At 40.6% G+C, this 27,621-nt stretch overlaps 1 protein-coding gene across 1 annotated transcript; it reads left to right on the top strand.

Moving 5' to 3' along the window:
- The first annotated feature begins 3,578 nt into the window (after window positions 1-3,578).
- On the top strand, window positions 3,579-25,367 carry SLC40A1 (solute carrier family 40 member 1). The gene is made up of 8 exons (XM_075000801.1): window positions 3,579-3,859; window positions 6,428-6,495; window positions 11,651-11,810; window positions 12,711-12,826; window positions 14,084-14,210; window positions 16,836-17,081; window positions 20,818-21,477; window positions 23,015-25,367. The coding sequence occupies exons 1-8, from the start codon at window positions 3,817-3,819 to the stop codon at window positions 23,329-23,331; spliced, it is 1,737 nt and encodes a 578-aa protein (XP_074856902.1). The 5' UTR covers window positions 3,579-3,816; the 3' UTR covers window positions 23,332-25,367.
- The last annotated feature ends 2,254 nt before the right edge of the window (window positions 25,368-27,621 follow it).

The raw sequence follows: 27,621 nt of genomic DNA on the forward strand, positions 1-27,621 counted from the left end.
ATCCACAATGACGCCAAGATCTCTTTCCTGATTAGTTGTAACTAAATTATTCCCCATCATACTGTATGTATAGTTGGGGTTATTTTTTTCAGTGTGCATTACTTTACATTTATCCACATTAAATTTCATTTGCCATTTTATTGCCCAATCTCTCTGTTTTGTGAGATCGTTTTTAAAGTTGTTCACAGCGTGTTTTGGTCTTAACTATCTCGAGCAGTTTAGTACCATCTGCAAACTTTGCCACCTCATAGTTTACCCCTTTCTCAAGATCATTTATGAATAAATTGAATTGGATTCATCCTAAGACTGAACCTTGGGGAACACCACTAGTTATCCCTCTCCATTCTGAAAATTTACCATTTATTCCTACCCTCACTTTACTGTCTTCTAACCAGTTCGTAATTCATGAAAGACTCTTCCCTCTTATCCCATGGTAACTGAATTTACGTAAGAGCCTTTGGTGAGGGACCTTGTCAAAGGCTTTCTGGAAATCCAAGTACACTATATCTACTGGATCCCCCTTATCAACAGATTTGTTGACCCCTTCAAAGAACTCTAGTAGACTAACAAGACATGATTTCCCTTTACGTACACCGTGTTGACTTTTCCCCAAGAAATTATGTTCTTCTATGTGTCTGACAATTTTGTTCTTTACTATGGTTCCAACTAATTTGCCCAGTACTGACGTTAGACTTACTGGTCTGTAATTGCTAGGATCTCCTCTAGACCCCTTTTTAAATATTGGCGTTATATTAGCTACCTTCCAGTCTCTGGGTACAAAATCTGATTTAAAGGATAGGTTACAAACCACAGTTAACAATTCTGCAATTTCCCATCTGAGTTCTGTTAGAACTGTTGGGTGAATGCCATGTAGTCCTGGTGACTTGTTAGGTTTAAGTTCATCAACGAGTTCCAAAACCTCCTCTAATGACACCTCAATCTTGGAAAATTGCTCAGATTTGTCATCCAAAAAGGATGGCTCAGGTTTGGAAATCTCCCTAACATCCTCAGTTGTGAAAACTGATGCAAAAAATTAATTTAGTTTCTCCTCAATGACTTTGTCAGCTTTGAATGCTCCTTTTGTATCTCAGTTGTCTAGGGACCCCACTGGTTGTTTAGCAGGCTTCCTGCTTCTGATGTACTTTAAAACATTTTGTTATTGCTTTTTGAGTTTTTGGCTAGCTGTTCTTCAAATTCCTTTTTGGCTTTTCTTATTGCATTTTTACATTTAATTAGGCAGTGTTTATGCTCCTTTCTTTTTCCTCACTAAGATTTGACTACCACTTTGTAAAAGATGCCTTTTTATTTCTCACCACTTCTTTTACATGATTGTTAAGCCACTGTGGCTCTTTGCTGGGTCTTCTACTATGTTTTTAAATTTGGGGTATACGTTTTAATTGTGCCTTTATTATGGTGTCTTCAGAAAGTTCCCATGCAGCTTGTAGGGATTTTACTTTAGTTCCTGTACCTTTTAATGTCCGTTTAGCTAACCTCCTCATTTTCCATAGCTCCCTTTTCTGAAATTAAATGCCACAGTGCTGGACAGCTGAGATGTTTTACCCACCACAGGAATGTTAAATGTTGTTATATTAAGGTCACTATTTCCAAGCAGTTCTGTTACAGTTACTTCTTCAACAGATCCTGCACTCCACTCAGAACTAAACTGAGATTTCCCTTTCCCTTTGTGGGTTCCTGTACTAGCTGCTCCAAGAAGCAGTCATTTAAAATATCGAGAAATTTTGTCTCTGCATCTTGTCCTGAGGTGACATGTATGCAGTCAATATGGGGATAACTGAAATCCCCATCTATTATTGATTTTTTTATTTTAATTGCCTCCCTAATCTCCCTTAGCATTTCATAGTCTCTAGCACTGTCCTGGTCAGGTGGTTGATAATATATCCCTACTGCTATAGTCTTATTAGAGCATGGAATTTCTATTCATAGCGAGTCTATGGAACCTTTTGATTCATTTTAGATTTTTACTTCATTTGATACTACATTTTCTTTCACATATAGTGCCACTCCCTCACTTGCACAACCTCTTCTGTCCTTCTGATAGATTTTATACTCCGATATGATTGTGTCCCATTGATTAACCTCATTCACCAGGTTTCTGTGATGCCTAATATATCAATATTCTCCTCTAATACAAGGCACTCTGGTTCACCCATCTTATTATTTAGACTTCTAATATTTGTGTATAAGCACTTTAAAAGCTTGTCACTATTTATTCACCTGCCCTTTCCTGATTTTTTTCATGTGACTGTTTCTCTTCTGGTCAGACCCATACTTTATACTCTTCCATCCTCTCCTCCTGAATAAAACCTAGAAAATTTCTATCAATAGACTCTCCCCCAAGAGAAGTCTAGGACCAGTCCACATGCTCCTCTGCATTAATCAGCTTTCCCCCGTTTCTTAGTTTAAAAACTATTCTACAACCTTTTTATTGGTAAGTGCCAGTATTCTGGTTCCACTTTGGTTTGGGTGGCGTCCATCCTCCCTGTATAGGCTTCCCCATCCCAAAAATTTTCCCAATTCCTAATAGATGTAAACCCCTCCTCCCAACACTAGCCGTCTCATCAACATATTGAGACTCTGAATTTCTGTGTGCCTACCTGGTCCTGCATGTGGAACTGGAAGCACATCTGAGACTGCCACCATAGAGGTCGTTTCACCCTCTTTCCTAGCAACCTAAATTTAGCCTCCACAAAACTTCTCCTGCCCTTCCCTATGTCACTGGTACCTACATGTACCATGACCACTGGCTCCTCTCCAGCACTACACGTCTACTTAGATGCCTCCTGAAATCTGCAACCCTTGCACCATGCAAGCAAGACATCATACGGTTTTCCTGGGCATCTCAAACCCAGCTATGTTTCTAATGACTGAATCACCCATTATTAACACCTGGCTTTTCCTGCTGACTGGAATGCCTTCCCCCGGAGATGCATCCTCAGTGCAAGAGGGTATCACAACATCATCTGGAAAGGTGATGGAGTGCCTTTTACCCAAGAAAGTTTATGGCCTAAGAAACTAGCTCGTCTCTAAGGTGCCAAAGGACTCCTCCTTGTTTTTACAGACACAGCCTGGCACCACTCTCCCTCTCAGACTTTTCATAACCCCAGGATGTAGTTTATATCAGAGTTTTTCTGCAACAGCTAAGCAGGTTCCATCCTTTTCAGGCACCAGGGTTGGTCCCACGGGTGTGGACGCACCCAGCAGCCCACCGGGATAAGTCACTTGGCCCCCGCGTCCGGGCAGCTCCTCCATCCCCTGTTCCTCAGTCTGGGGCGCACCCCTCCGCGCCTGGCTTGCGCCCATCTCCGTGACCCCGGCGACCCCCAGGCGGCAGGCAGGTCAGGCCGGACCCGGCCAACCCTCACCGGTGTGCCGACCGCCGGCAGGGAAGGGTGGTGACTGACAGCTCCCGCCCCACTTTCCCGACCAGCCGCCGCTCGCGCCTCAGAGGCTGGCGGGGCAGGAAGCACGCGCAGGTGGGGCGGAGCTATGCAAATCAGCGGGGCGCTGATAGGCGGCTGCTGGTCCCCTGTCCCCGCCTTCGGCCCACCCTAGCTGTACAGGGTGGCGAGGCGGCAGCCGCCGCAGTAGCGGTTGTCGGAGCTGCTGGGCCCCTTTCTCGGAGGCGCGGAGCTCCCCCGGCCCCTGCGCATAAGGCCATCACTTTCCAACTTCAGCTACAGTGATAGCTAAGTTGGGAAAGACAAACACCGACAGACGCGGTCCCGCTCCCCCTGCCTCTGCAGCCGCCTGCCGTGCGTGCCCGCCCCGCTGCAGGTCTGGTGGACGCAAGCTGCTATGAGTCGGGCAGCGGAGCGAGCCAGCCGCGGAGGCTGCTCCGGTGAGTCTCGGGGTCCGGCTGGGCTGTGAGCCGCGGGAGGTGGTTGCTGGGGAAGGGACCCTGCAGGTTGGTGGGGAGCATCGCTTCCTGCTACGTCCGCTTCCACGCCCTTCTCCCCGTGCGGCTCCTGCTTGATGTTGCAAGTGTGGGTAAAGGGCAAGGGGTGCAGCTGCTGTGGGCTGTGTAGTAGGTAACACCGATTTTAAGGCTGGAACGGTTGCGGTGTTTCTCAGCCTTTTTGGTACCAGGGCCAGGCTCGCTGCTGCCCCAGTTTCTGCCCGAGCGATCTCGGGGGCTGGTGCTAGCTCCCAGACTGGCTGTTGAGAAGTACTGGCATTGCACGGGGGATGAGCTGGATGGGTTGCAGGCTGATGGAATAGTCTAATTATGCTGCAGAACTTTGTGCATGTTTAGATAGTCAGACGAGTTGGGCTCTACTAAGTGGCGTTTTATCTGCCTCAGGCATTACAAGGACTGCTTCCCTTTCTTTGATGCTCATAATTAAAGGCAGGGCACTTAATACCTTCCACGCCTCCCCCCCTTCAGTCCTACATACTTGACTTGTCTGTTTTTATTGCAATATTTTTTTTGTCATCTGTATTCATAAATGTCAGTCTGTATTGGAAATGTGATTGACCTGTTGCAGTGTCTGTCCAACAAAAGCTCATCACTGAAGAAATAATTTTGTTAGCCTTCAAAGAGCGACATTACTGGTGTTTTGTTGGAGTACAGACTAACCCGGCTATGTCTCCGTTGCTATTCATTTAGTACAGTGGTTCCCAAACTTTTCAGCATTATGCCCCACCTTTTGATTTTTGAGACTTTCACACTCCCCCCACCTCTTCTTTACCATCATCCAACCCCCCAATCAAAAATTCAATCCATAATTTAAAATAAACACAATCTCGATATAAAAAATGTTGTTGTTGTTTAAAATTAAAAAAAAGCACAAATAGTTTTTCTTGGCCCAAAAATTTAATAAATGTAATTTAACATCAGAAACAAAATGAATTTAATGTGAAGGATGCTTCTGCATTTTCTTCACAAGTTAGGAAATCCTACGTTTGAAAGATGAGTGTGCAACACAAATAGCTTTTGACATCCAGTTGATTTTCTTTGTTTCATTTTAATGTGAGTAAACTTGAAAAGCTTTTTTCACAGGGGTATAATTTCAAAAAATGGAAGGATAATACATAGCACCTTTTTCTCAACTTCCAAGTACATTGGGAAATATTTTATCCAAAATTCCTCCAAGCTTGAGTCTTTGAAATTCTTTTGCACTAAAATCATATTTTTTTTTTATTTCAAGTGCTTGTTCTTGCAATACTTCTGACAATGTATTTACATCAACGTTGAATGGATTGTGTACTAATTTATCAATGGGGTTCCCAGAAAAGTTGTCTGGGTCATAACAGACAGCAGACTCAATGGAGCTGTGCTGCCCTACCCCAAGTGGCACGCTAACCTTAGGGCCCCCTTGCCCCCTATTGGACCTTGACCCCTGCTGGGCTGACATCAGCCCAGACACAGGCTGAGACAGCTGGTTTTAGGCCCATGCTGGACGTGGCCTGGGCCCCATGGATACCAGCTGCACCCCGAATGGGCTGCTGGCATGGCCCCAGAGCTGCAGGCATGGCCCAGGCCCTGCAGAGACTAGCTGCGGCCCTGGCTGGGGTGATGGACACTGTACCAGCCCCGTCCCAGCCCCAAGGCCGACTATGGACCAGCCAGGCTAACAGCACAGCCCCCACCTTGCAGATGCGTAGTGCAGCCCTAGCTGCCTGAGCCCTGTGCCAGCTGCCAGAGCTGCCCACACCAGTTGCCCACGCACCTGATCCCTGTGCTGCCAGAGCTGTCCAGCCACCCAACAGCTGCCAGGGCCAGTCGCCTGCTAGCCACCCGAGCTGCCCACCCAAACAGCAGGTCAGCTGCCTGAACCAGCTGACCCCCATGCTGCTGGGACCAGCTGCTCACCTGCCAGCCCAAGCTGGGGCCAGCTGCCTGTCTGCCAGCCCAAGCCGGGACCAGCTGCCTGTGCCCTGTACTGCTGGGGCCAGCCATCCGAGCCCCTCTCCTCCCCCAAAGCCAGGCACCACCAGCCCCCCATCTAACTTCCTCTTCTCCCCCCCCTTTTTGCTGGAGGCAGCTAGCTCCATGTGGGTCTTTGCTGGCAGCCTGGTTTTTATAGCAACTGTGCTGGGTTGCCCATGTAAAATAGGGGGGGATGAGAGCTGGAAGCAAAGGCCAGCTCTTTCTTGGACTAAGGGGAATGAAGGAGCGGGGGGGGGGCTGGGTTGCCTTGCACCCCCGCCCCTGGAATTTCTTAATGCCCCCCTGGGGGGCATGCCTCTCCAGTTTGGGAAACAATGATCTAGTATGTTTTCTCTTGCACAACTGCTATGCTGTGGCTATTCCAGTTATGTGGAATTAAAACATATATCGCAAATAGCAATCTGCACTGCAAAAATAAACTAACTTTAAGTAAACTTCATAGCGACAAAGGACAATGCCAAATAGGCAAAATGTGTCTGAATCCTGTTTAGCATTTATCTCTTATCTTCATTTTAGGGTCCTGTGTCAATTATTTTACATCAGCAAAGTTTCTCCTTTACCTTGGACATGCATTGTCTACTTGGGTAAGTAAAAATAGTTACATCATGCGGTGAAACCTCATTAATCTGCTTTTGACACTATAATTGGTATACAAAAAGTTGTCTCTTTGGCAAAGACTCAAGTGTAAAGGGCTGTTGTGAGATCTTGTTACTACTTCCTATTTTTACACGATACAGTATGCCATATTTGCTAATATTCTAATAAACAAAAGTTCAGAGCTTACAGATTTCTAAGGGTCTGATTTATTACCCTCACTCACTCAGTAATACCTTACTACTTGTGGGGAGTCATTGAAACCACTAAGACTTCTTACAGAATAGCATACTGCTGAAAGTGGGTAGAGAATAACAATAAAACAGTTGTATCAACCAGTGTGTATTTTGTGTTGCATTGTACTTTTTTATAATTTGAAGAGCTTGTATAACTGCTAACCAGTGTAAATTAATGATTGTAGCGCAGTGGATTTCTTACTTACCACTACATAATTGACAAACTTTTTTTTTAGGGGTGGGGGAAGACGGGGTTGTTTTTTGAAGCTGTAACAGCCTTGCCTCTGTGTATTCACTGAAACACTTTCACCTGCATCTAAACTAACCTTTGTTAGCAATATACAGTGCTTCGAGGCAAATGAAGTAGATCTAGAAATTGATTTGGATTAAATGTATCTCCCAGCTTGTTAAGATCACAAGTAGTTGGGGAAGTCTAACCAAGAAATGTTCTGGTATCTTGCAAGTGAATGTCAAATATTAGATTAAGAGGAGTAAAAACACTTGTTCCTCTTGAATACCTGCCTTGTATTTTGTATTTTTAAACTCTGATGTAGGGGTTAGTTTGGTATGTACTTTGTATAATGCTGAGCACTGTTCTAGGACTACAAAGTTGCATGTGTCCTTTACATTAATGAAAGGATGGTAGTTGTATTCCTTGTAAGAAGGCTTGGAGAAAGCAAGCATCTCTTTTAAACAGGTGCAGTGATTCTAGCAATAAATTATTTCAGTTCAAAGGTGTTTTGTAGGTACTACTGCTGTTATGAGAAGTAGTGTGTTCAGAAAAGAAAATACACATCTTAACCATCAGTGTAGTAAGCCTGATTCTGTTATGGCTATTAACTTTTTGTGGCACCTTCCTATGTGAATGGTTCCACCTAAATCCATCAGTGGGGGTTACTTAACATGAGTAAAGGTGACTGAATTGCAATTTAGGATAATAGTCTGTGAGTGCAAACTGGTGAATAAGCATTTTTATTCGATAAAAGCTTTTAGAAATATTAAACACCATACACCAGGATTTTAAAAAGGCAATTGAGGATATGAACCAATTGTCTTGCGTGGGAAACTAAGCAAACAAAGTTTAACAGGAATCTAGAGAAGTTCAGGCTTGGCTTTAAAAGGTCTTTAACACATAGTAACATGCTCGTTGGAGCCTAAAATCAGGCTTTCTGTAATGGCAAAATAGAAAGGGGTCTTTTTTTTTTCTGTGCCCCTAAGATGGAAACAAATAATCCCAGACCTGTGAACTGGCTTTTGTGTAGCTTTTATTCTGAAATATCAGTTATAAGTATTCATATTACAAAATCTTGTTTAGATAAACCTCTTTGGTTGGGAAAACCTTAAACAACCTCCATATTGTTTTAACTGACTAAACACGCTTTCCTCATGTCTGCACATTCAGTGAACTGAAGGAGGCCATGAATAAGACTTAGGCTCCTTCTCAGTAGAGCACTTAAGTATATGCTTAAGTTCTTCAAAAATCAAGGTCAACTAAGTGTTTTACTTAGCTGGTGCCTTAGGCCCAGCTCCAGTGGCATTTGGAAATCAGTGGTGGTTAGTCTAAAAGCCTCTGTGGGCCTTACACTTATTGTTTCAACGATATACTATTATAATACACTAATAGAGATCATCTAACTTCTGTTAAGGAGGAATGGTTAGGATAATAGCGATCAATCTTGATACAGAAAGCGGTTTAAATATTGTGTGTGTATTAAAAATGTTAGAAAGATCTCAAGAATGGCAAGATTAAGCCTGTGATGCAGTAAGGTTAAATTTATTATCAAAATTCTGAGTCCTGGCTATGGATTTAAAAATCTTGCTACTAGCTTGTTTGATAGTTAAGCAGCACACACAGAAATTCATTGTTCTGTGTCTTGAATTGAGACCTGTTGATTTTAAAAGTTAAACTAAAAATGCAAACTCAACTCATTATGCTTCCCTGTTGAAAATGGCTAGCTTTGGAGAAGTTGCAACAATGTGGAGTAGCATGACCCAAGTACTGTGGAGAACAGAGTGGATCAAATTGCTCAGAGTTAATGCACTCCTAAACAGCTAATTATGTAGCAGTAGCTTTATGCAGTACCACAGCCTAAACAAGACAAAACTACTTTGAACAGTTTTCACATAATAAAACTGAAGAGTAATGTGCAGCATAGGACAGACATAGGGAACCAAGAGAAATCACACGCACTTTAGTGTTGCCTTCTTAGCATACAGTAGCAAGATCTTGCCCTGCAGATACTGCAGAAGAAATCCTGAGTGCATTTAAATCTATTGCCATGCATCACTGACTTAAGTGGATCCAGGATTTACCTTGAGAATAGTGGCTGTAACAGTGCATCATTTTCCAATATTTAAAGTGTGTGCATGCATGTGTGCAAAGGGGGGGTGTACTTTCATATAACTTTCAAAAATGTAATCACTTTCAGCAACAAACAAAAGGATATCATTCCTGTACTATTAGGTAGCAGTACTTCAACATTAACTTTCTTCCTGAAATAGGCTAGACTGATTTTAGGGTTCAATGACACCTTAAGTACATTTGTAAGTGGAAATTAAGTAGCCTTAGTCACACCGCATACTTTTGATTGCAAGATTCAGAACACTTAATTCTTTCGTAATGGAATTTACATATAGTACCCCCCCCACCCCAACACACATGGAATGTAAGCCTAGCATGTTATAGAAGGAAGTCTTTTTTTTTTTTTTTTTTTTTTTTATGCTTCCACATGGAGAAGTCAAGTCAGTTGGGGTGGGAGGCTTGTGGGATTTGGGTGGCTCTGTGCATGAGGTCATACCACCATTCAGAGTGCTGCTTATGTCTGTCCCAGCTGCCTCTCCTTTACAGTGGAGATGGCCAGACCATACTTGAGTGGCAGTGTCATCCTGTGCACCAGACTGCAATACCTGGAGTGAGTGGACCCAGGACAACCGCTACTGCTGCGAGGTGAATGTGGGATAGGCTTGGTCTCAACCCTCCCTCCACAGGGGCCTTAGTCTCAGATTTTTGATCAGAGCCCCAAATAATCTGCAAGGTCCTGCTTCTGACAGCTATCCTAGGCACTTGCATAAATAATAGAGCTTTTAAATTTGTGAGTATTTGGAGCAACCCCATTTTTCAGAAGCGCCTCAGTGTATGCCTTATTACAAATTCACCACTGCAATATACTGCTGGCACTCCCCTGGATTTTCAGTAACAATGATTTTGGTTCCAAACGTAGTGTGAGGCTTCTGGAGGACTCTCCCATTATTACCATCTTGTTCAACTTGTAACAAGTTACTTAGTTTCTGTTCCTCTAAAATGTTTTTAAACCAATTTCGAACACTCTGCATTGCAAAGTGCTCTGCATTGCACAGAAAATGATTACTTAAAATGATGGTCAAAAGAAGAGAACCTTTCAAAATAGGCTGATAACTGACGAATATATATATTTTGTGATCCTTTTTTTTTTTTTTCCCCATTAGGGGTTCTGCTTAGCCAAACTGTCTACCACAATAAACTACAACTTCTGCAATGTATTTGTTACATTATTCAGGTAGATATCCCTCAGGACCTGACCAATGCCAAACCAGAGAATTTGCCAAACCATAGTAGTTCAATCTTATTGAAGCAGTATTAGTAACACTTCCACTGTTTACTGGGCTCTTAGAAGCCATTTAGGGGTAAATTACAGCTAAATATCCACACAGAATATTGAGAGCCAGGCCTGGTGGCTATGAACAAACTTTATGGGACCACAGGAAACTTGGCCACACCCATAAGTGGATATCTGGCTAATGAAAATCATGCTGAAATGCAGATGTTGCGGGACTGGAGAGAGATGGATTAGAAAGGTTCAACCTGTATGTCTAAAGGAAATAGAGCTACTGACATTATGGGGATGACATAAAGGAAAAATAAAATCTATTCAGTGGCAAGCTGTATGTATAGATATGTACATTGCACAGCAATGTTAGTAAATTTAAATCATGGAAACTTCTTTAAATAAGGTTAAGAATGGCTACCTTCACACTAGATCCTTGAACACAGTTACCACTCAGCTGTTAAATTATCACAATTGCTAATAAGTTTTTGGCCCTCCCTGGTAGTGTGTGAAGGATAAATTATTTCAAATTCCAATCTTCTATTGGAAACTTAAGGATACTTAACTTGAAATCTAGTCAGTTTCAGCAAACTAAATAAACTGATTTCATATTCATCTCCTGCCCACTGTATTTCTACTTAACCTGTGGGTTTACAATTACATTTTCCTGTCAATTTTCTCCTCTTTGGCTAAGTCAATACTCCATACAAATTGAAGAGGAATCAATTCTGGGGGAGGCGGGGGCATACAACAGAAAAAGTAAAACTGTTGTCCTTGGAAATCAGATTATTCTCTGCTCTTTCAATTAACAGTTAAGTTATTTGTAGGGAAAAATGTATTCAGAGTTGGTTTTGTCATTTTAAACTTGCACAGCTAGGATAGTGGACAGTTGCTTTGTCAATGTGAAACTATAAAGTTTTAAACAGTGGAACTAAGTTACATTGTTAGAAGAGCATCAATAAAGGTGAGTTTAAACAAATACATTTATAGCTGTAAGAGGGATCTGTGCTGGAGAATCTTCGTAAAAATTAGTCTGTTTTCAGGCTTGTTGGTTGTAACTGAGGACAGAATTTTGGCTCCTCATGCTACCAGAACAAGTTTAGTGCTAGGACATGTTGGTATTGACATGGATCCAGGCTCCCACTAACATTAAAGAGCGCTCAATGCACAGAATGACAGAGCTTGTATTAGAAGGGTGAGGGATCAAGAGGTTGTTGGGAGTAATAAATGACATGTTAACATTGGTATTTTTTGAAGCTGTTAAAACATTGAAATCAGTTACTAACTAGGAAAATGCAAATACTGTTTTTTTTTTCTTATTCAAGGGAGATCGGATGTGGCACTTTGCAGTGTCTGTCTTCCTAGTTGAACTTTATGGAAACAGCTTACTCTTGACTGCAGTCTATGGTCTGATTGTGGCAGGATCTGTTCTTCTTTTGGGAGCCATTATTGGAGACTGGGTGGACAAGAACTCAAGGCTTAAAGGTTAGGAATCTTAGTGGAGGTTATTACCTGTTGTGTGACTCAAATGTGAGCTGGAAGAGGAAACGGTCTAAAGCAGCTAACTGCAAAATGGTATGCTAGAAAAATCCTCCTGTTAAGATGAGCCTCGTTTTCATCTTTAACTTGCAGTTACTATTCAGAAAAAAATGGACTAAATAATTCTGTATGGATAATCTCAAAGATGAAAACCGTGGGATCAAGCCATGATCTATTCCTTATTCATGCAAAACTCTTGTAGCTAGAGAAGTGAAATCCATGTGAATTTTGCCTGAATAAGGATTGCATGTTCTGTTTCCTGGAGTCAGTAATTTGACAACGTAATTTTGGACTTCCTCGCTGATTTCCTTCTGTCTAGAAATATTCCACCCTGTGTATTAGAAATGCCTTTGTAATCTTTTACTTTTGTTGATATGTAATCTTCAGTTGCCTCTTAAGTAGTCATATTAATTGACAACCATGTCTTCTACAGCTAAAATTCATTTTAAAGCATTTACATAATAGCACTCACTCTGAAAATCTGTGGGGAAAAAATAAACTTCTGTCAAAACTAGATACTACTTTATTGCCTGTTCTTAAACAATATTACCATTTAAATAGTCAGAATGGGTTTGAAGCCATGCTGAATGGAGGAAAACACCTACTTTTATATTACATGATTAAGTCAATGGAACTACCCCAGGAATGAACTTCATTGAGTATATACTCTGGGACAGTGGCTGATTCAATGTTAAAATGAGATCTCTGCACACTAAAACAGTTTGCCTTGTAAATAAACTTAATTTTTAAAAGAAATGATTTGTGACTAAAAATTAATGAAAAAAATAACTTCCAAGATGGGGAATACCCACAGTCTAACCTTACTTTTTCTGAAACTTAAAACAGTGGCTCAGACTTCCTTGGTTGTACAGAATGTCTCCGTTATCCTATGTGGTATCATCCTGATGATGGTCTTCTTGTTTAAGACCCAGCTTTTGACCTTATACTCTGGATGGCTTCTTGTAAGTGATCACATTTAAGATTTCTTCCATATCCTTAGTATGGAAAGTAACTTGTAAACGTGTCTGACTCAGTGAAGCTATGACAGCTTATGTCTGAGGATCTGCTCAGTCTATCCCTCTACTCATGGACATCAATGGTAAAGCAATCATTGGCTTCAGTGGTGCAGGATCAGGCCATTAAATCCAACTAACTCACTTCAGCTTTCTTGCCAAAGGGGTTAGGGAAACATACCCCTTTGCTAACAAATAATTTAATTGTTTTAAATGTTCACAAGGTAGCTGTGCACCCTGCTTGCATTGCCAAACCCACATCCTTGCTTGGGGCATCAGGGAGCCACACAGCCAGTCCCAGCCTTCCTGGGGTCTCTCACCCCTCACCATACACCGCTGGCTCACTCACTCTCTGACTTGGTTGGTCTGCTGCCTGGAGGAGGTTACTGTAGGTGGCTCTGGCAGGGCAGTAATGGAGGTGGGGTGGAGCTGAGCTGCCACTGGTCATGGGTGAGGAGAGGAGCTGGGAGCAGCCACTGCCTCTAGGCCATAGTGAGGAGGGAAGGTGCAGCTCATAGCCAAGATCTGGCTACTGCTACTGACTCCCTCCCACTGCACTTGGGTCAGGCAGCAGGAAGCAGCTCCCCTGTCAGTACTGGCAGCCTTTGCTCTGAGTAGCACCTTTCCTCCCCAGCAGAGGAGATAGGAGGGCTGCACGGAGCAGAGCTCCAGCTGCTGCTACTGACAGGAGCTACATCCTGCTCCCCAGCCTGGGGCAGAGGGAGTCAGTGGCAGCCAGACATCAGCTCTGAGATGTAACTTCCCTGCCATGGCTTGGTGGCAGCAGCTGCTCCTAGTTCCTTCCCTCCCAGATGAGGCCCAGAGTCAGTGGTGCAGAGGGGGCCAGGGGTGGGAGGTGGACACAGGGAGAGGCTTGGGGCATATGTGGAGGTCCTATAGTCAGCCCTGGCCTCTCCCCGCAGGGAGTCATGCGGCCGGCCCTGGCCTCTCTCCCTACCTCCACTCAGGGTGGCAGACTAGTGCATTTATGTGGATTGCCATTCTGCCTCTTGGGAGGAAACTTTTTAATATGTATCTCAGAGAGATACAGTATTGTTGTTGTACTGTCTTAAAAATAACCATTATTTGAAATGTTTAAAATATAGAACTATAGTTTTGGTTGTCTAAAAGTCATGGTGCTGTCATTTTAGTCATTACCTTGGTCCATTGTTTTACTCATGTTTAACTCTTCTCTTCTTTCCCTAGACCATGTGTTATATCCTGGTAATCACAATAGCAAATATTGCAAATTTGGCTAGCACTGCCACAACAATCACAATTCAGAGAGACTGGATTGTTGTGGTTGCAGGTGAAGACAGAAGCAAATTGGCAGGTGAAATGCATTTATTTCCACTATCTAAAAGTATCTTAATATGGGAGCTTGACACTTTTAAACAGGCTGCAGTTTTGCCATAAAGTCAGCACATTCTTCTGTGTCCCAGGAGCTGTGAGAACAACAGTTTAAAAGGGCAGCTTTTTTTCCTTTGCCATATTCCTCACTATATATTTACAGAGATAAGAAGAAATGACTGTTGTAAAACTAATTACAACGTAGTTACTTAGTTTTACAACTATCTAGTTCTTGCTTTAAGCCAACTAACACTATCAGGGACCATCAGTTTTATTTTTTGCAACCCAAATACATATTTTCATAAAATCTCCTGTTTTCAGGATTTCATACTCAATCTTATGTTACTAAATGCATTGACTATTAAGAATTATCAACAATTAATACCATTAAGGGAATCCTGTACCCAGAGAACATCAGATATTAACCCTCTTTTTAGGTAAAGAAATTTGTCACTTTTTTTTAAAGCTTTGAAATTAAACTTCCTCTCAGTCCCCTATTTTGATCTTACAGTAGTTTCTTAGCAATTACCTTTTGGAGAGCAGCAATATCTTCCAAACACCACTTGTTGGAAGGAATTGCAGACTTAATGTTAATTGTTCCTGTGGATCATACTTGTTTGTATTTAACAAAACACATCCCCTCGCTGTTTCTTCAAGTGGTGCATGTCGCCCAGGGGAAGAGCTATCCTGTAATAAGAAACGATCTCTGTTACATTGCACCTTTTTTGTCTTTCCTCAATATGGACAGATAATGCAGCATCATGATAACTTTTTGTACTGTTGCCTGGGAAATCAGGAAATATGTTCCTCCTTGTACTTGTCTTCCCTACAAATATGTAACATAGCAAACCTGTTCCATTTCATAGAACTCTACGAAAGAGGACTGATCTGGTGCTTTATTTTTAAATTTAGCTTTAACAGCATCTAAAATAAAATGACGATTATATTGAGGGGAAAAACTTAAAATATCTTCTGTATAGGAAACTTACCTTGATTTGTGAAATGTGCAGAATGACCAAAGACCAAATGCATCTGTTGTTCATACTGTTTTCTCAGAGCACGCAGCTATGTAACTTAGCTGAACAGGCAAAACTACTGTTCCTTCCTCACCTTTCCCAGATGGTTCTCTGTCCACTTGATTCCCATAGGTCTTCCCTTCTAACTCATTTTGGGTGCATTGCAGGAGAAATGCTACCCTCCCAAGCTCCTTGCTGAACAACTTCCTCTCCTAGTAAATCATTGTGGTCTTCATAATCTTGTCTTGTGTGCTTTGATCAGCAGTGAATTGGTTATTAATACTGATAATTTATCCTCTGTTAAAATTCAGAGTTAATGTCTTGAAAGAAATAAGTAATTCTAGGTTTGTCTGCGGACTCAGGGAAACAACATTATATTGGCTTACATTTGGTTCGTGCTTTTATAAAAAGCTTTGGCCAAGATTTTTCCAAAGTAGGATTCCAAGAGTAGGCTCCTATATCTGTAAGTACCTGAGTGTGGCCTGTTGTAGGGAGGGATCTGAGCACCGAGTAACTTCCATTGATCTCAAAACAGTCATAGAAATGTAGGCCTGGGAGGAACCTCAAGAGGTCAAGTCTAGACCCTTCACTGAGGCAGGACTGAGTTAATCCTAGACCATCCCTGACAGATTTGCCTTAACCTCCAGTGATGGGAATTTACCACCTCTCTTTTCTAAAGATGAAGCCTCTTCCAGAGTCTTTAGGTAACCCTAATGGCACCAGATCATTGCAGGTAAAGATTAGTCATTGCTCTATGTACAACAGTTCGGTGGGGAAAGTAAGGCAAAAGCTTGTGGGCTGGAAGAGGGAGGACTCTTCATGATGAGAATGGAACTGTGAATTGTGTATTGGTGTCAAACCCAAGGGGACCATTCTGAAATGTGCATGACCTGGTACAGAAGGGAGAGAGAGAACTTTGCTCTCAAACTTAGAATGATTGATGACCATTACGTGCCTGACTAAGGAAACTTAGTCATATCAAAGGTCCGTTATCACCCTGGGTGATATATGGTCACTTCTAATTGGAGAGAGGTGAACTAAGGAAGCCAAGAAATGTGTTTCAGTATTGTGCATAGTTTGAGAAACTTCTGTTAATTACAGAAATATTTTCTTCATAAGGCATGATCCATGATTGATTTTATATTTGGTGCTCCCACTAACTTCAGGGGGACTGTAGCCTTGGAGATGCTTCAGAATTGGGCCTGGAGTGCACAGTGAAATTTAACAAAAGGGAAATCCATTTGAAATTGTTTGTCTGAAGACATTTGACAGTTTTATCCCCTTTACTTTAATCCAGTATGTCCAGTCATGAACATGTTACTCAGCCAAAACTCTCTCCCAGCAGTGGGAGTTTAGTTTGGTTAGCCCAGTACAAATAATAGTCTTCTGTGTCTGATGAAAATTAATTATGGGCTTCTGTGTTCTAGTTGCCATACCCATGGACCAAATCCTAGTCCCAGTGAAGTTGAGCCAAGTTATTGCTGCTGTTTTTGTAGGGACTGGAATTTGGCTCATGTATATGCAATATAATTGGAGTGACTGAATCTGCTGTAAGTTTTCATTAATATTTTCCTTATCGAATTGTATGATAGATATGAATGCTACAATACGAAGAATTGACCAGCTGACCAATATCTTGGCCCCAATGGCAGTTGGCCAAATAATGACCTTTGGCTCACCAGTGATTGGCTGTGGATTCATTTCTGGCTGGAATCTGTTGTCTATGTGTCTGGAGTATCTGCTGCTGTGGAAAGTCTATCAGAAAACTCCTGCTCTGGCTCTCAAAGCAACTTCAAAGATTGAAGAGTCAGAACTTAAACAACTGAATGTACAAAAAGGTATCAATGATGAATTAAACTTTGACTGTAGCAGTACATCAGTCATACTACAACTAACGAGAAACCATTTTATTTTCCTATCGACCATTTTGTGTTTTACTTAAAATCCTTTCCAGGATTTTAGTCTACTGTCCAAAGCAACTTTTAGTCTCAGATATAGAGAACAATATAGTTTTGACAACAGTATTTGAAGTTGCAGTTGGCTGGGCTATCCATAAGCAGCTAGTGAATGGGCTTATTGAGTTGGCCTCTTAACCTCACAAATTAAAACTAGGGCTGCCAAGTGATTAAAAACCACGTAAGTACAATTTAATTGTGATGCTAAAAATAATGGCATTCTATTAAAATATTTTTGGATTTTTTTACACTTTCCAGTATATTGACTTCTGTTACAACACAGAATACAAAGTGTAGAGTGCTCACTTCATATTTTGATTACAGTACTTGCACTGTAAAAAAAACAAGTTTCAATTCACCTAAAACAAGTACGGTAATGCAATCTCTATTGCGAAAGTTGAACTTAGAAATATAGAATTACATACAAAAAGCTGCAATTACAATAAAACAGTCTAAATCTTTAGATCCTACTTGTTCAGCCAGTCACTCAGACAAATGTGTTACAATTGCAGGAAATAATGCTGCCTGCATTTTGTTTAGTATCAATTGAAAGTGAGAACAGGCATTGACATGATGCTGTAGCCATGTAGAAGGTATTGATGTGCTAAAGATTCATGTATCAAAACCACCATTCCAGTGGGCATGTGTCCATGCTGATGATGGGTTTAGCTTGATGCCAATCCAAAGCAGAGCAGACTGGCCCATATTCATCATCTGAATCATATGCCATCTGCAGAAGGGTGACTTTTTTGTTGAGGGGTTTACGTTATGTAGTTTCCACATCAGTATATTGCTGTAAGACTTCTGAACGCATGCTCCACACCTCATCCCACTCAGATATTGGATGGCACTTCGGATTCTTAAATCTTGGGTTGAGCGCTGTACAGCTGCATAAACTGCAGGGACTGGTAGGCTCTAAAGGCGCTTGTTTTTGAGTGCATTTATATAGCAATCTCTATCTGCAAGTTACTTTCATGATAGAATTACAGTATCTGAGATGAACCAAAAAGTGAGTCATTTCAGTGTACAATTTGTGGGGTTGGGGGGGGAAAAACAAACAAACAGTGTACTTCATAGCTATGTGATAGAAACTGATATATTTGAAAATGTGTTTCCCATCAAAAATTTAACAAATTTCAGTTGGCAGTCTACTGTTTAACAGTGCAATCACAATACATTTTTGAGATGATGGTGATAATGCAATTAATTGACAGCCCTGGTTGGAATTCTTTCAGAAATTATCCAGTTTTAATTACATATCCAACATCTGCTGCATTTTTAGATACGTGGACTCAGGGATTCCCAACCTATGGGTTGGAACCTAAACATAGGTCATGATTAGATTTAACGGTCGCCAGCCACTCAGCTGTATGTAGCTCATAAAGGAGCCAATAGCAGCTCCTTCATGCAGCAACTGTCTGTTAATAGAAAAGCAATTATGCATTACAAAGACAGCTTCTCCACCTCTTGATATTCATGATCATCCCAAGCCAAGTCACTTCATAGACTCTTGCAATAAGTAATTTTTGCCCCACCTCCTCTCTCCCCCATTTTGTGCCCCCTTCTGTTCTATGTATCTGATTTCAGTTTTCATGTTTGTATCTTCTGCCAGCCCCTCAGTGACTCCTTCCCTACCCCGCCCCCAGACTCTCCAGCCTCTGAGTGTGGGATTTAAACTGGGGGATCTCGGGGTAGGAGCAGTTTGGGAATGAGGGTCTTTCCCCTACCACAACTCAGATTAATTAATGCAGTGTTATCATTTTATTAATATATTTTCCCTTTTTTAATTTAACTAGTGTGAATACATAAACATAAGGGAGCACAATTTTATATTCTTGCCTTGGGCATGAAATTAGCTAGTTATATGGCACTGCTGCCCCTGCCCTCCATTTTTGAATTGCTTGAGGTCACAAGTCTTCCTGAATGGTCAAAATGGGTCCCTGTCTGGAAAAAGTTGAACTGCTGCATGGAGTCTGAAGAGTATTTTCCCTTTGACGAAAAAGAGGGCTGTCTAGCAGGGAAATGCCATTGAAAACACCTAGGAAAGGTCTGCAACCTGTGGCTCTTCAAGGACTTCTTTGCGGCTTCCAATGTTTTTTATAATTGCAAAGTTAAATATAAAAAAAAAAACAGTTTGCTGAAAATAATCAGGAATGTATAAGAGCCCAAAAATGAACAACTCATACTTAAATAGCACCAATGTGATCTTGAAACATTGGATAACTTTCCCTAGCGTCCTCAGAAAGAAGGTTTGGGAGTGGAAGTCAGGAAGACAGTGCTACAAATGCACATGTAAAGTACGAGGAAATAGAATTTGTAAAAAGTTTGAATGTCATGCAGTAAACTTATCACATTACAAATCAGTGTGTGTGTATGTGCTGTTCTTAAAATAGGGGTTACAAAAAGTATGGTTTGTTATTAAGGACTTTCTTATTCACATGTATTGTGGCTCTTGAATTTACTGAGTTTTTGTTGAATTGGAAAATATGGCTTTTCTTGTCCTTTTGGTTGCTGACCCCAACCTTGAAGAAACAGCTTCCGAACACCCCACCAAGAATATGGGATTAGTTGCTGTAGTTCAAAGATGCTCTAAATATGAAGTACCACTAAAGCTGTCCTTTCTAAGACATAAGCTATGCCTGGACTGGAGAGTTTTTGCTGACAAAATGGCTGTTATGTTAGAGGTTAAAGATGATGAAATAGCAATTTCAAAATAAGCATTATTCCTTGTGGAATGAGGTTTACTAGAATCAGAATAATGTGCCTGTTTTGAAATGGCATGTGCATCATTGAGAGCATGTCTATACTTACTGTGTTTGATGCACCATGATCAATCCTTTGGAGTTTGATTTTTTGCTGCATTAGTGAAGATGCCTCAAAATCTCTCTCTGGGCTCAGCTATTGACTCTGGTACGCCACTCTGCCATGTGGAGTAAGGGATGTCAGTGCAAGCCTGAGGAGCCCTGATCTACACCAGGGTACAAAGTTGATTCCAATATGTCAATTCTAGCTACACTAATGGCATGACTAGAATTGCATATCTGAGATCGACTTTGATCCCTAGTGTAGACCAGGCCTTAGACACTGCCAGTGATTTCAAACTAATGTGGCCATGTAGACATAGCCATACAGACTCCTAAGTAGCCTTCAACAGGTCATGTAACTTTATTGGTTTATCCAATATATGGAGAATTTGTTTCCCTACCCCATGGGGCACTGAGAATGTTGTTTCATAATGTTTGTAAAGTGCTCCGAACAGCAAAAGTGTTCGAAAGTACGTGTCTCATCATTAAATAAATTTCTACCATGCCATTGCTTAGGATTCACATTTCTCAAGAAACCTAACATGTCTCCTACTTGCTCTCCAAATCCTCACCAATGTAGCAAAACAAGCTGCTTTTTAAATAATGAGAACTTTGTTTCCCCTGTCCCATACTGGATTTAAGGCAAGGATAGCCTGCAAAAAAATAAAATGTTAACATTTTTGTAACCTGTTCAGCTAAATATATTTAAGGTGACCAACCATAGAAGGGAAGTAACCTGTATTAAATACAGCATAATGAGCTCAGCTCCTATAGTTCTTTTGTAGGAAGGTATTTAATAATGTTTCTGTTTACAGACAGTGAATTGAAGCCCACTGAAGGAGTCCAGTTAATGGGCGAGAAAGATGTAGCAGTCTTTGATCCTCAGCAGGAGAAGGAAATCAGCTGCAGTGCCCGGATTGCAGAACCTTTCATCACATTTCGTGATGGATGGGTTGCATACTACAACCAACCAGTGTTTCTTGCAGGCATGGGTCTTGCATTCCTCTATATGACTGTCCTGGGCTTTGATTGCATTACTACAGGTTATGCATACACACAAGGTTTGAGTGGTTCTGTGCTAAGCCTTCTTATGGGGGCTTCAGCCTTAACTGGAATCATGGGAACAGTAGCCTTTACCTGGCTCCGTCGCAAATGTGGCCTGGTTCACACAGGCGTCATCTCTGGAATAGCCCAGTTAGCCTGTTTGGTCTTATGTGTGATTTCTGTGTTCATGCCTGGTAGTCCTTTGGATTTGACTGTTTCCCCATTTGCCGACATCCATACCAGGTTATTGGAAGGACAGTCATTGCCTACTGCACTTCCAGCTGATATATCTGAAACATCCATTACAACTGGAATGCACAACTGGTTAAACAGGTCTCACTCTGGTAATAATGACCTACAGATGAATTCTGGCTCTGTACCTTTAATCTCTGTTAGTCTTCTGTTCGCAGGAGTGATTGCTGCTAGAGTTGGTAAGTAATGTCTCCCTGTTAAAATCTCTAATCTGATTTATTCTCAATGCGATTTGAGTTTGACTAGTTGCAGATCCTTTCTATTAAACTCAGATTTTAATTTAAAAAAAGACCCAGAACCCAGACTGTTGTTCATGCTCAAGTCTAAAACTTGTTTTATTTCTTAAATTGTGCAAAACATTATGGATTTGATCTTACATAGGCAAGACTACTGCAGCTATTATAGACCCTACTTACTTACATATCATATTACACAGCACACAAGGCAAAATAGCTGTAGGACATGTTCACGATTAATGCAGTTTCTTCTTGGAGATGCTCATTCAAAGAGATGTCTCTTAAAGTCACTTCTATTGACAGTAGAAATCAGTTTTCATGAATGTTGCATCATTTTTCTTCCGCCAAAACTTATGACCTGGCAACTTTAAATACTTGAAATAATTCATAATTTTCTTGAGTCATACCTTGTGCAAACATGCATCATATAATCTAATGAGATGGAGTGAAGTATTTGCAGATGATTAAAACTGCTATATTTTGATAACTTTTAATTAAAGCTTTCAGGGAATTGCTAGATAGTATAGTATTAACACTGCAACAGAATCAAAGAGAAGAACAACTTAGTTATACCTTGCATGAATGAGAGCAGTACTACAAAATGCTGTTTCACTCTTATGGCGTCTCCTATAATTATAGTTTTGGGAGGAAGAAATACTTGGTTTACTTGCAAAGAACATTTAAATCCTGATTAATAGGGCATAGGAACTGCCACTCTGAGTTTCTCCTTGAAATTAAACTTCCCTGCCGTGTTGAAGTTGAAAGCACTCATTTTCCTCTTTCCACAGTACAGAACTAGTGTATATTAGTCACAAACCTTAAATACAGATGAACACTAAAAGTCTTTAAACAATAAGACAATGACTTTAATCTACACAATGGCTGCGTCTACGCTAGCTCCCTACTTCAAAGGGAGCATGGTAAGTAAGGTGTCAGGAGATTATTAATGAAGTGCTCCCTACCTACCATGTCCCCTTTGAAGTAGGGAGCTAGTAGAGGCACACCCAATATGGTGTAAATTTGATACTTCTTACTGAGAATGAAAACTGTTGCAACACTGAATCAAGTATGCCTTTCAATGTTGAGTACAGTCTTTTGCCTATTGAGAGAATTTGGGGAAAAGGTCAGGTATGCAATCGTAAGAGTATCTAACACTCATACAACTAAGTATGTAATAAAAATGCTATCAACTAGTTTAAATTCTGTGTGCAAAAAGAGAATATATACCTATAGTAAGATTAATTTCACCTTGTAACAAAGTTTATTATTAAAGGACCAAATTCTGACTTTTTTTTTTTTACACAGGTAGGAAAGCTATTAAAATTCAATGAAAGCACAGTTTGGCCCAGATGTGTGACTGCAAATCAATGCTCGTTTGTTCTGAATATTGTGTTAGTAAAGAGAACTTGTCACAAGACTTGTTTAAATCTAACCTTTCCATATTGATAATGAAGGTTTTTCTTCTGTTTTTCCCCCATAGGCCTCTGGTCCTTTGATTTAACTGTCACACAGTTGCTCCAAGAAAACGTGATAGAGTCTGAAAGAGGCATTATAAATGGTGTCCAGAACTCCATGAATTATCTTCTTGATCTGCTGCATTTCATCATGGTCATCCTGGCCCCTAATCCTGAAGCTTTTGGCTTACTGGTGCTTATATCTGTGTCCTTTGTTGCAATGGGCCATATAATGTACTTCCGATTTGCCCAAAAAACCTTGGGGAATCAGCTCTTTGCTTGCTGTTCTCCAAAGTCCAAAGCAGTCTCTGAGTCACCAACTTGCAATACATCCCCTGTGTAGGGGGTCTCAAACCATTGTCACAACTTGTTGCTCAATTATTATAGAAGCATGCAACTAAATGCTTTTAAAATACCCATTAAAGGCAAAGTAAGGTGTTTCTCTACAGTCTACCAGTCATATAGTACACTAACTTCAAGGGAACCCTGCAAACCCAGTAAGAAGCTTGGTCAAACACCCATCCATGTGTTTCAATATTGGGTTGAAATTAGTCTGATGCTTACATTTAGGGTTTAAAACCCCTAAATCAACAAAATATGTACTATAGAAATTTAACTACTTGTCATAATTGTATGTTTCACTTCCTTCCCTTTTTTACATTGAAGACTATGGCCTCACTGGCATAAATACATGCTCTCTAGCTGATGTATATGTGTAGTCTTCACCTGAATTCAGTAAAATTGTGTGCCCATTCATGTTCAATAACTTGAATAAACTTGCCTTAGGTTTTTCCACTGTGTGTGAACATGGTGATTTCTGATTATATGCTGCTCAGGTTAAGAGAACTGGATTCTTTGTCTGAACTGGCTGAAGTGTTAAAGTAATGAATAACAGACTGTTCTGTGGGGTTTTTTGTTTGTTTGAAGTTCTGATGCTTATCTAAAGTGTATCTAACTTTAGGGAAACACCTTTGCAGTTTTAGCTTATTTCCTCACAAACTAGAATAGAACAAGTGCAAAATATTGTATTACATGTATGTAGCACTTCATAAAACTAAGTACAGTATAACCTCAAGTAAGTCAAAGCTATAAATATAAAGTAGCATTGTAAAGCAAAGCTCTGCTATTAAAGCACACCAGATATGCTAAAGAAGGTTTGACAGAGCAGATAGTGTTAAGGGACATGAGTTTGGATACAGAAAGATAGATTTAGCCCTTAGTCTACTGGTGGCCTTTGAGAAAATTACCAGAATAGGAGCAGCTTCAGTTTTGTTTTAATCTAATGCCAATGCTTTAAGAAACTGTCAGCCTTGTATATTAGAAATTATTACTAATCCAGGCTAAGCTCAATGTAAAGAACAAAATGACAACTTAAAATATTTTAACTTTGATATCTTTTTAAGACCTCTTGTAATTAAAAAGATAAGATGTTTTATTAGAAACTTGTATTTTTAAATATTTGTGCAACTAAGACAAGCCTGTGACAATTCAACCCTTTTAAAAACCATTTTTGGAAAGAGTAGTGAAGGGACTCCTCCCCTCTTTTAAATAAACTTGTAATTTTTCAATGTTCAGGCATACAGTTTTTACGTTAACCATTTATGCACTTTTGTGGAAACTGCAGTAATATTGCTTCTGTATTCTGAGTTTCCAATGGTATGGCAGTGATTTTTAAACAATGTTAAGTCTCTGTAAAATGTTTGCAAAAAAGTTTTTGCACCTTTTGTACTGTCTTTCAAACAGCCTTGTGTAATGGCTAAATTCAATCTTGGTGTAAGCAAGCAACCCCATTTAAATTATTGGCAGTTACACCAAGGCTGAATCTTTGCCACTTTCCTTAAAACTGTGATAATTTTGTATTGAATTTCCATTTTCAATGGAATGTAAAGATACCTAGCTTTTTGTTTGACAAATTTTGTGAAAGAATTTGAAGTGAATGAGGTGAGGATCCCAAACCAAATCTAAACTTTAAATGAAGTAGTAGTCCTCAAATCTAAGTGCTTGTAACAATGACTTTCCACTAATGGACCAATATTAATTGATTCATCACTTCATGGCACTCAGGGACTCTTTCATTAGATTCATACTTACCAATAGAGAACCTGGTTTTGCACTGTAATACATCATGTATAAAATGAATTTTTAGATAAAGAAAAAATCAGTGGCTCAACCCTGGGACATAACTCTAAGGAAATTTGTTTTGCTATTAACAAATTTACAAAAAATAAATGAAATCGGGATTTGTTCATGTGGACTATTCAATCCTCTTTATACAATAAAGGTACCTAAAACAGATGTTAAAGATGAAGCTTGACTGGAAGTTAATTTCCACTTGTGGTAGTGAATTAAAAATAAAGCTTAGATCTCTGAATTGCTAAATGTGTCACTTATTTCTGGACTGGAGGCTGCTTTCTATTTTTGAATGTGAATAAAGATTTCTTGCTCTACTAGTGGGTTTATTAGTCAGTGGGACTACATGTGGCATGAAGTGCTACTCCGTACAAAGTGAAGTTATTCACAAAATGGTGTCAGTAAAGCAACAGTGTCCAATAGTAATGGAAGGAGCACCACAGGCTCCTTTCCCCCCAACAAGCCAAACACACGTGTACACACCCACCTCCTGCAAACTGCCTGCAACTTGCTGGAACCATACCACAAGCTGCAGCAGGGCACAGCTGCTGGGGCTGCTGCCACCACATGTTTGGCCCACCAAGTGGTGAGGCACATGTAGAGCAGACAGAGTATGTATCATGTGCAACTTTAAGGAACTGCATTTTGCCACACAGCAATATACAGTTGGCAACATGTGATGAACAGAAAGCATATTGGCACTGATGAATCTGACACACAAACTCTTACTGATTTCAGTGAAAATTTACAGTATTCAAGCAGCACACAGCTGGGTTCTAAGAGAGAATCCTAAAGAATGAAGATAAATGGGAGTAAGTAATGCTATTTCATAAGATGAGAATGCTTTGGACCCAGCCTGAACATGTCAGGAAACAAATGTACTGTTTAAATGTGTGTGATGTCTTGTGCTTTGAAGTATCATGGACCCTAAAGTAGTCCTTTTATGTTTAGTTTTAGGAAGAAGCCTTGTAGCTTTTTTTATTTTAAAACATACCCAAATTAGAGCAAGGGTGGACCATTTTAATATGCATAGTAAAACCAATATTACAAAACAGTATATTTTTGCTGATTAGAGTAGTTGATCTTAATCTCAATAGATTGGAATAAAACCACAGAACTAAACTGCTCACCTGAATGTATTCAAAGTCTGTGCTTTTTCCACACTCCTCTAATAATGCAGAATAAATTGAATAGACTAAAGTAAAGCTTGATGGAGACAGGCAGGAGCTGCAAACAAGTGGGGTAAAACAGGTGATGAAAGGTACCCCATGCATCCTATTGAAATACCTGGCAAAACTCCCCTTGACTTGAATGGGGCCAAAACCTCATTGATGGAGGGGGAGTGAACCTGTTTCCTCTGGCCATCAGATATTTTCTCTACTGTGTGTGGATGGGTGTACACATGTGCAGTATTACCATAAATGGTGTTGTCAGGGATGGTGATAGGTCCTCCTGTGAGACCAGGGGGCTGGACTTGATAACCTCTCAAGGTACTTTCCAGCTCTGCCAGAGGTGTAGATCTCCATGTTTCTCTTTTCTTCTTTTTAAAAAATGAGTAGCAGGGACTACTGCAAACATCAAGTCTGACTTCTGCTACATCATGTCATGGATCTTTTCTGAAATAAATCCTTTTGACCTACATTGGATAATTAGATAAAGAGATGTCATGCTAAAGTGTGTCAACTATGCCATGAGTCGCATACTACAGATTTAAAATAGAGCTCTTGCAAACTCTCCCATCAGCTTCCCTTCCTACGTGCATCTGCAATGAGTACCAAAGTTTGCAGAGGTGCCCTGATGGGTTGATTTAGTGTGGCCACACTAGCTGTGCTACACAGAGCTGCAGAAGTTCAAAGGCAACCGTGTTGGTCTTCTGGTAAGTATAGACATGCCCTTGGTCATAGTTAGAACAGCATAAACCCTTCTATGCCTTTGGGGACCGAGTGTGCCCCAAGTACTAGGAACATTCACACCGCCTGCTGCTCTTTTCATCTTCAGTTACAAGTCTCACTACCCTAGTGGTCTAAAGAAAGCAAACACTGTAAGGGACAGAGGCAGGGGAACGGTTCCTTTTTCCTTTCTGGGTGTTCAAACTGCGTGAGTTTCAATGCTTTTAAACCATAAAGGCAATGGCTGTTATTGACTAGAAGCTGACATACTATAGACACCATACTGCCCTGAAACAGTGCTTCACACCTACAGGCAAGTGAGGTTTATTTTGCCCTAACTTTATGAGAAACGTCAAACTAGCACAACCCCAAGTTCTGTAGTCTGTCTGCTGACTTTGCAATGCATGGATCATTCTTGGTCTGTTCCTGTTCCCTTTAAATCAATGGGAGTTTTGAGAGTGGCAGCATAATCAGGCCTTCTGTTTCTACCTTAAATTAGGTGGATTTAGTGTTTCAAGGGTGGACGACAGAAAATTAAAGAAGTGTGTTTACTTAAAGACAGGCAAATTGTAAGGTCAAAGAGCATGCTGTCCTATAATGCTTTATACAAATAT

This window comes from Carettochelys insculpta, chromosome 8 (genome assembly GCF_033958435.1).
Source record: "Carettochelys insculpta isolate YL-2023 chromosome 8, ASM3395843v1, whole genome shotgun sequence".
Classification (NCBI taxonomy): domain Eukaryota; kingdom Metazoa; phylum Chordata; order Testudines; family Carettochelyidae; genus Carettochelys; species Carettochelys insculpta.

Bases quoted from the DNA above. Each gene is read 5' to 3' on its own strand.
- SLC40A1 (XM_075000801.1), top strand. From the start codon at position 3,817: ATGAGTCGGGCAGCGGAGCGAGCCAGCCGCGGAGGCTGCTCCG. The intron at 6,496-11,650 runs GTAAGTAAAAAT...TTCTTATTCAAG, and splicing joins GACATGCATTGTCTACTTGG to GGAGATCGGATGTGGCACTT. The intron at 12,827-14,083 runs GTAAGTGATCAC...TTCTTTCCCTAG, and splicing joins TATACTCTGGATGGCTTCTT to ACCATGTGTTATATCCTGGT.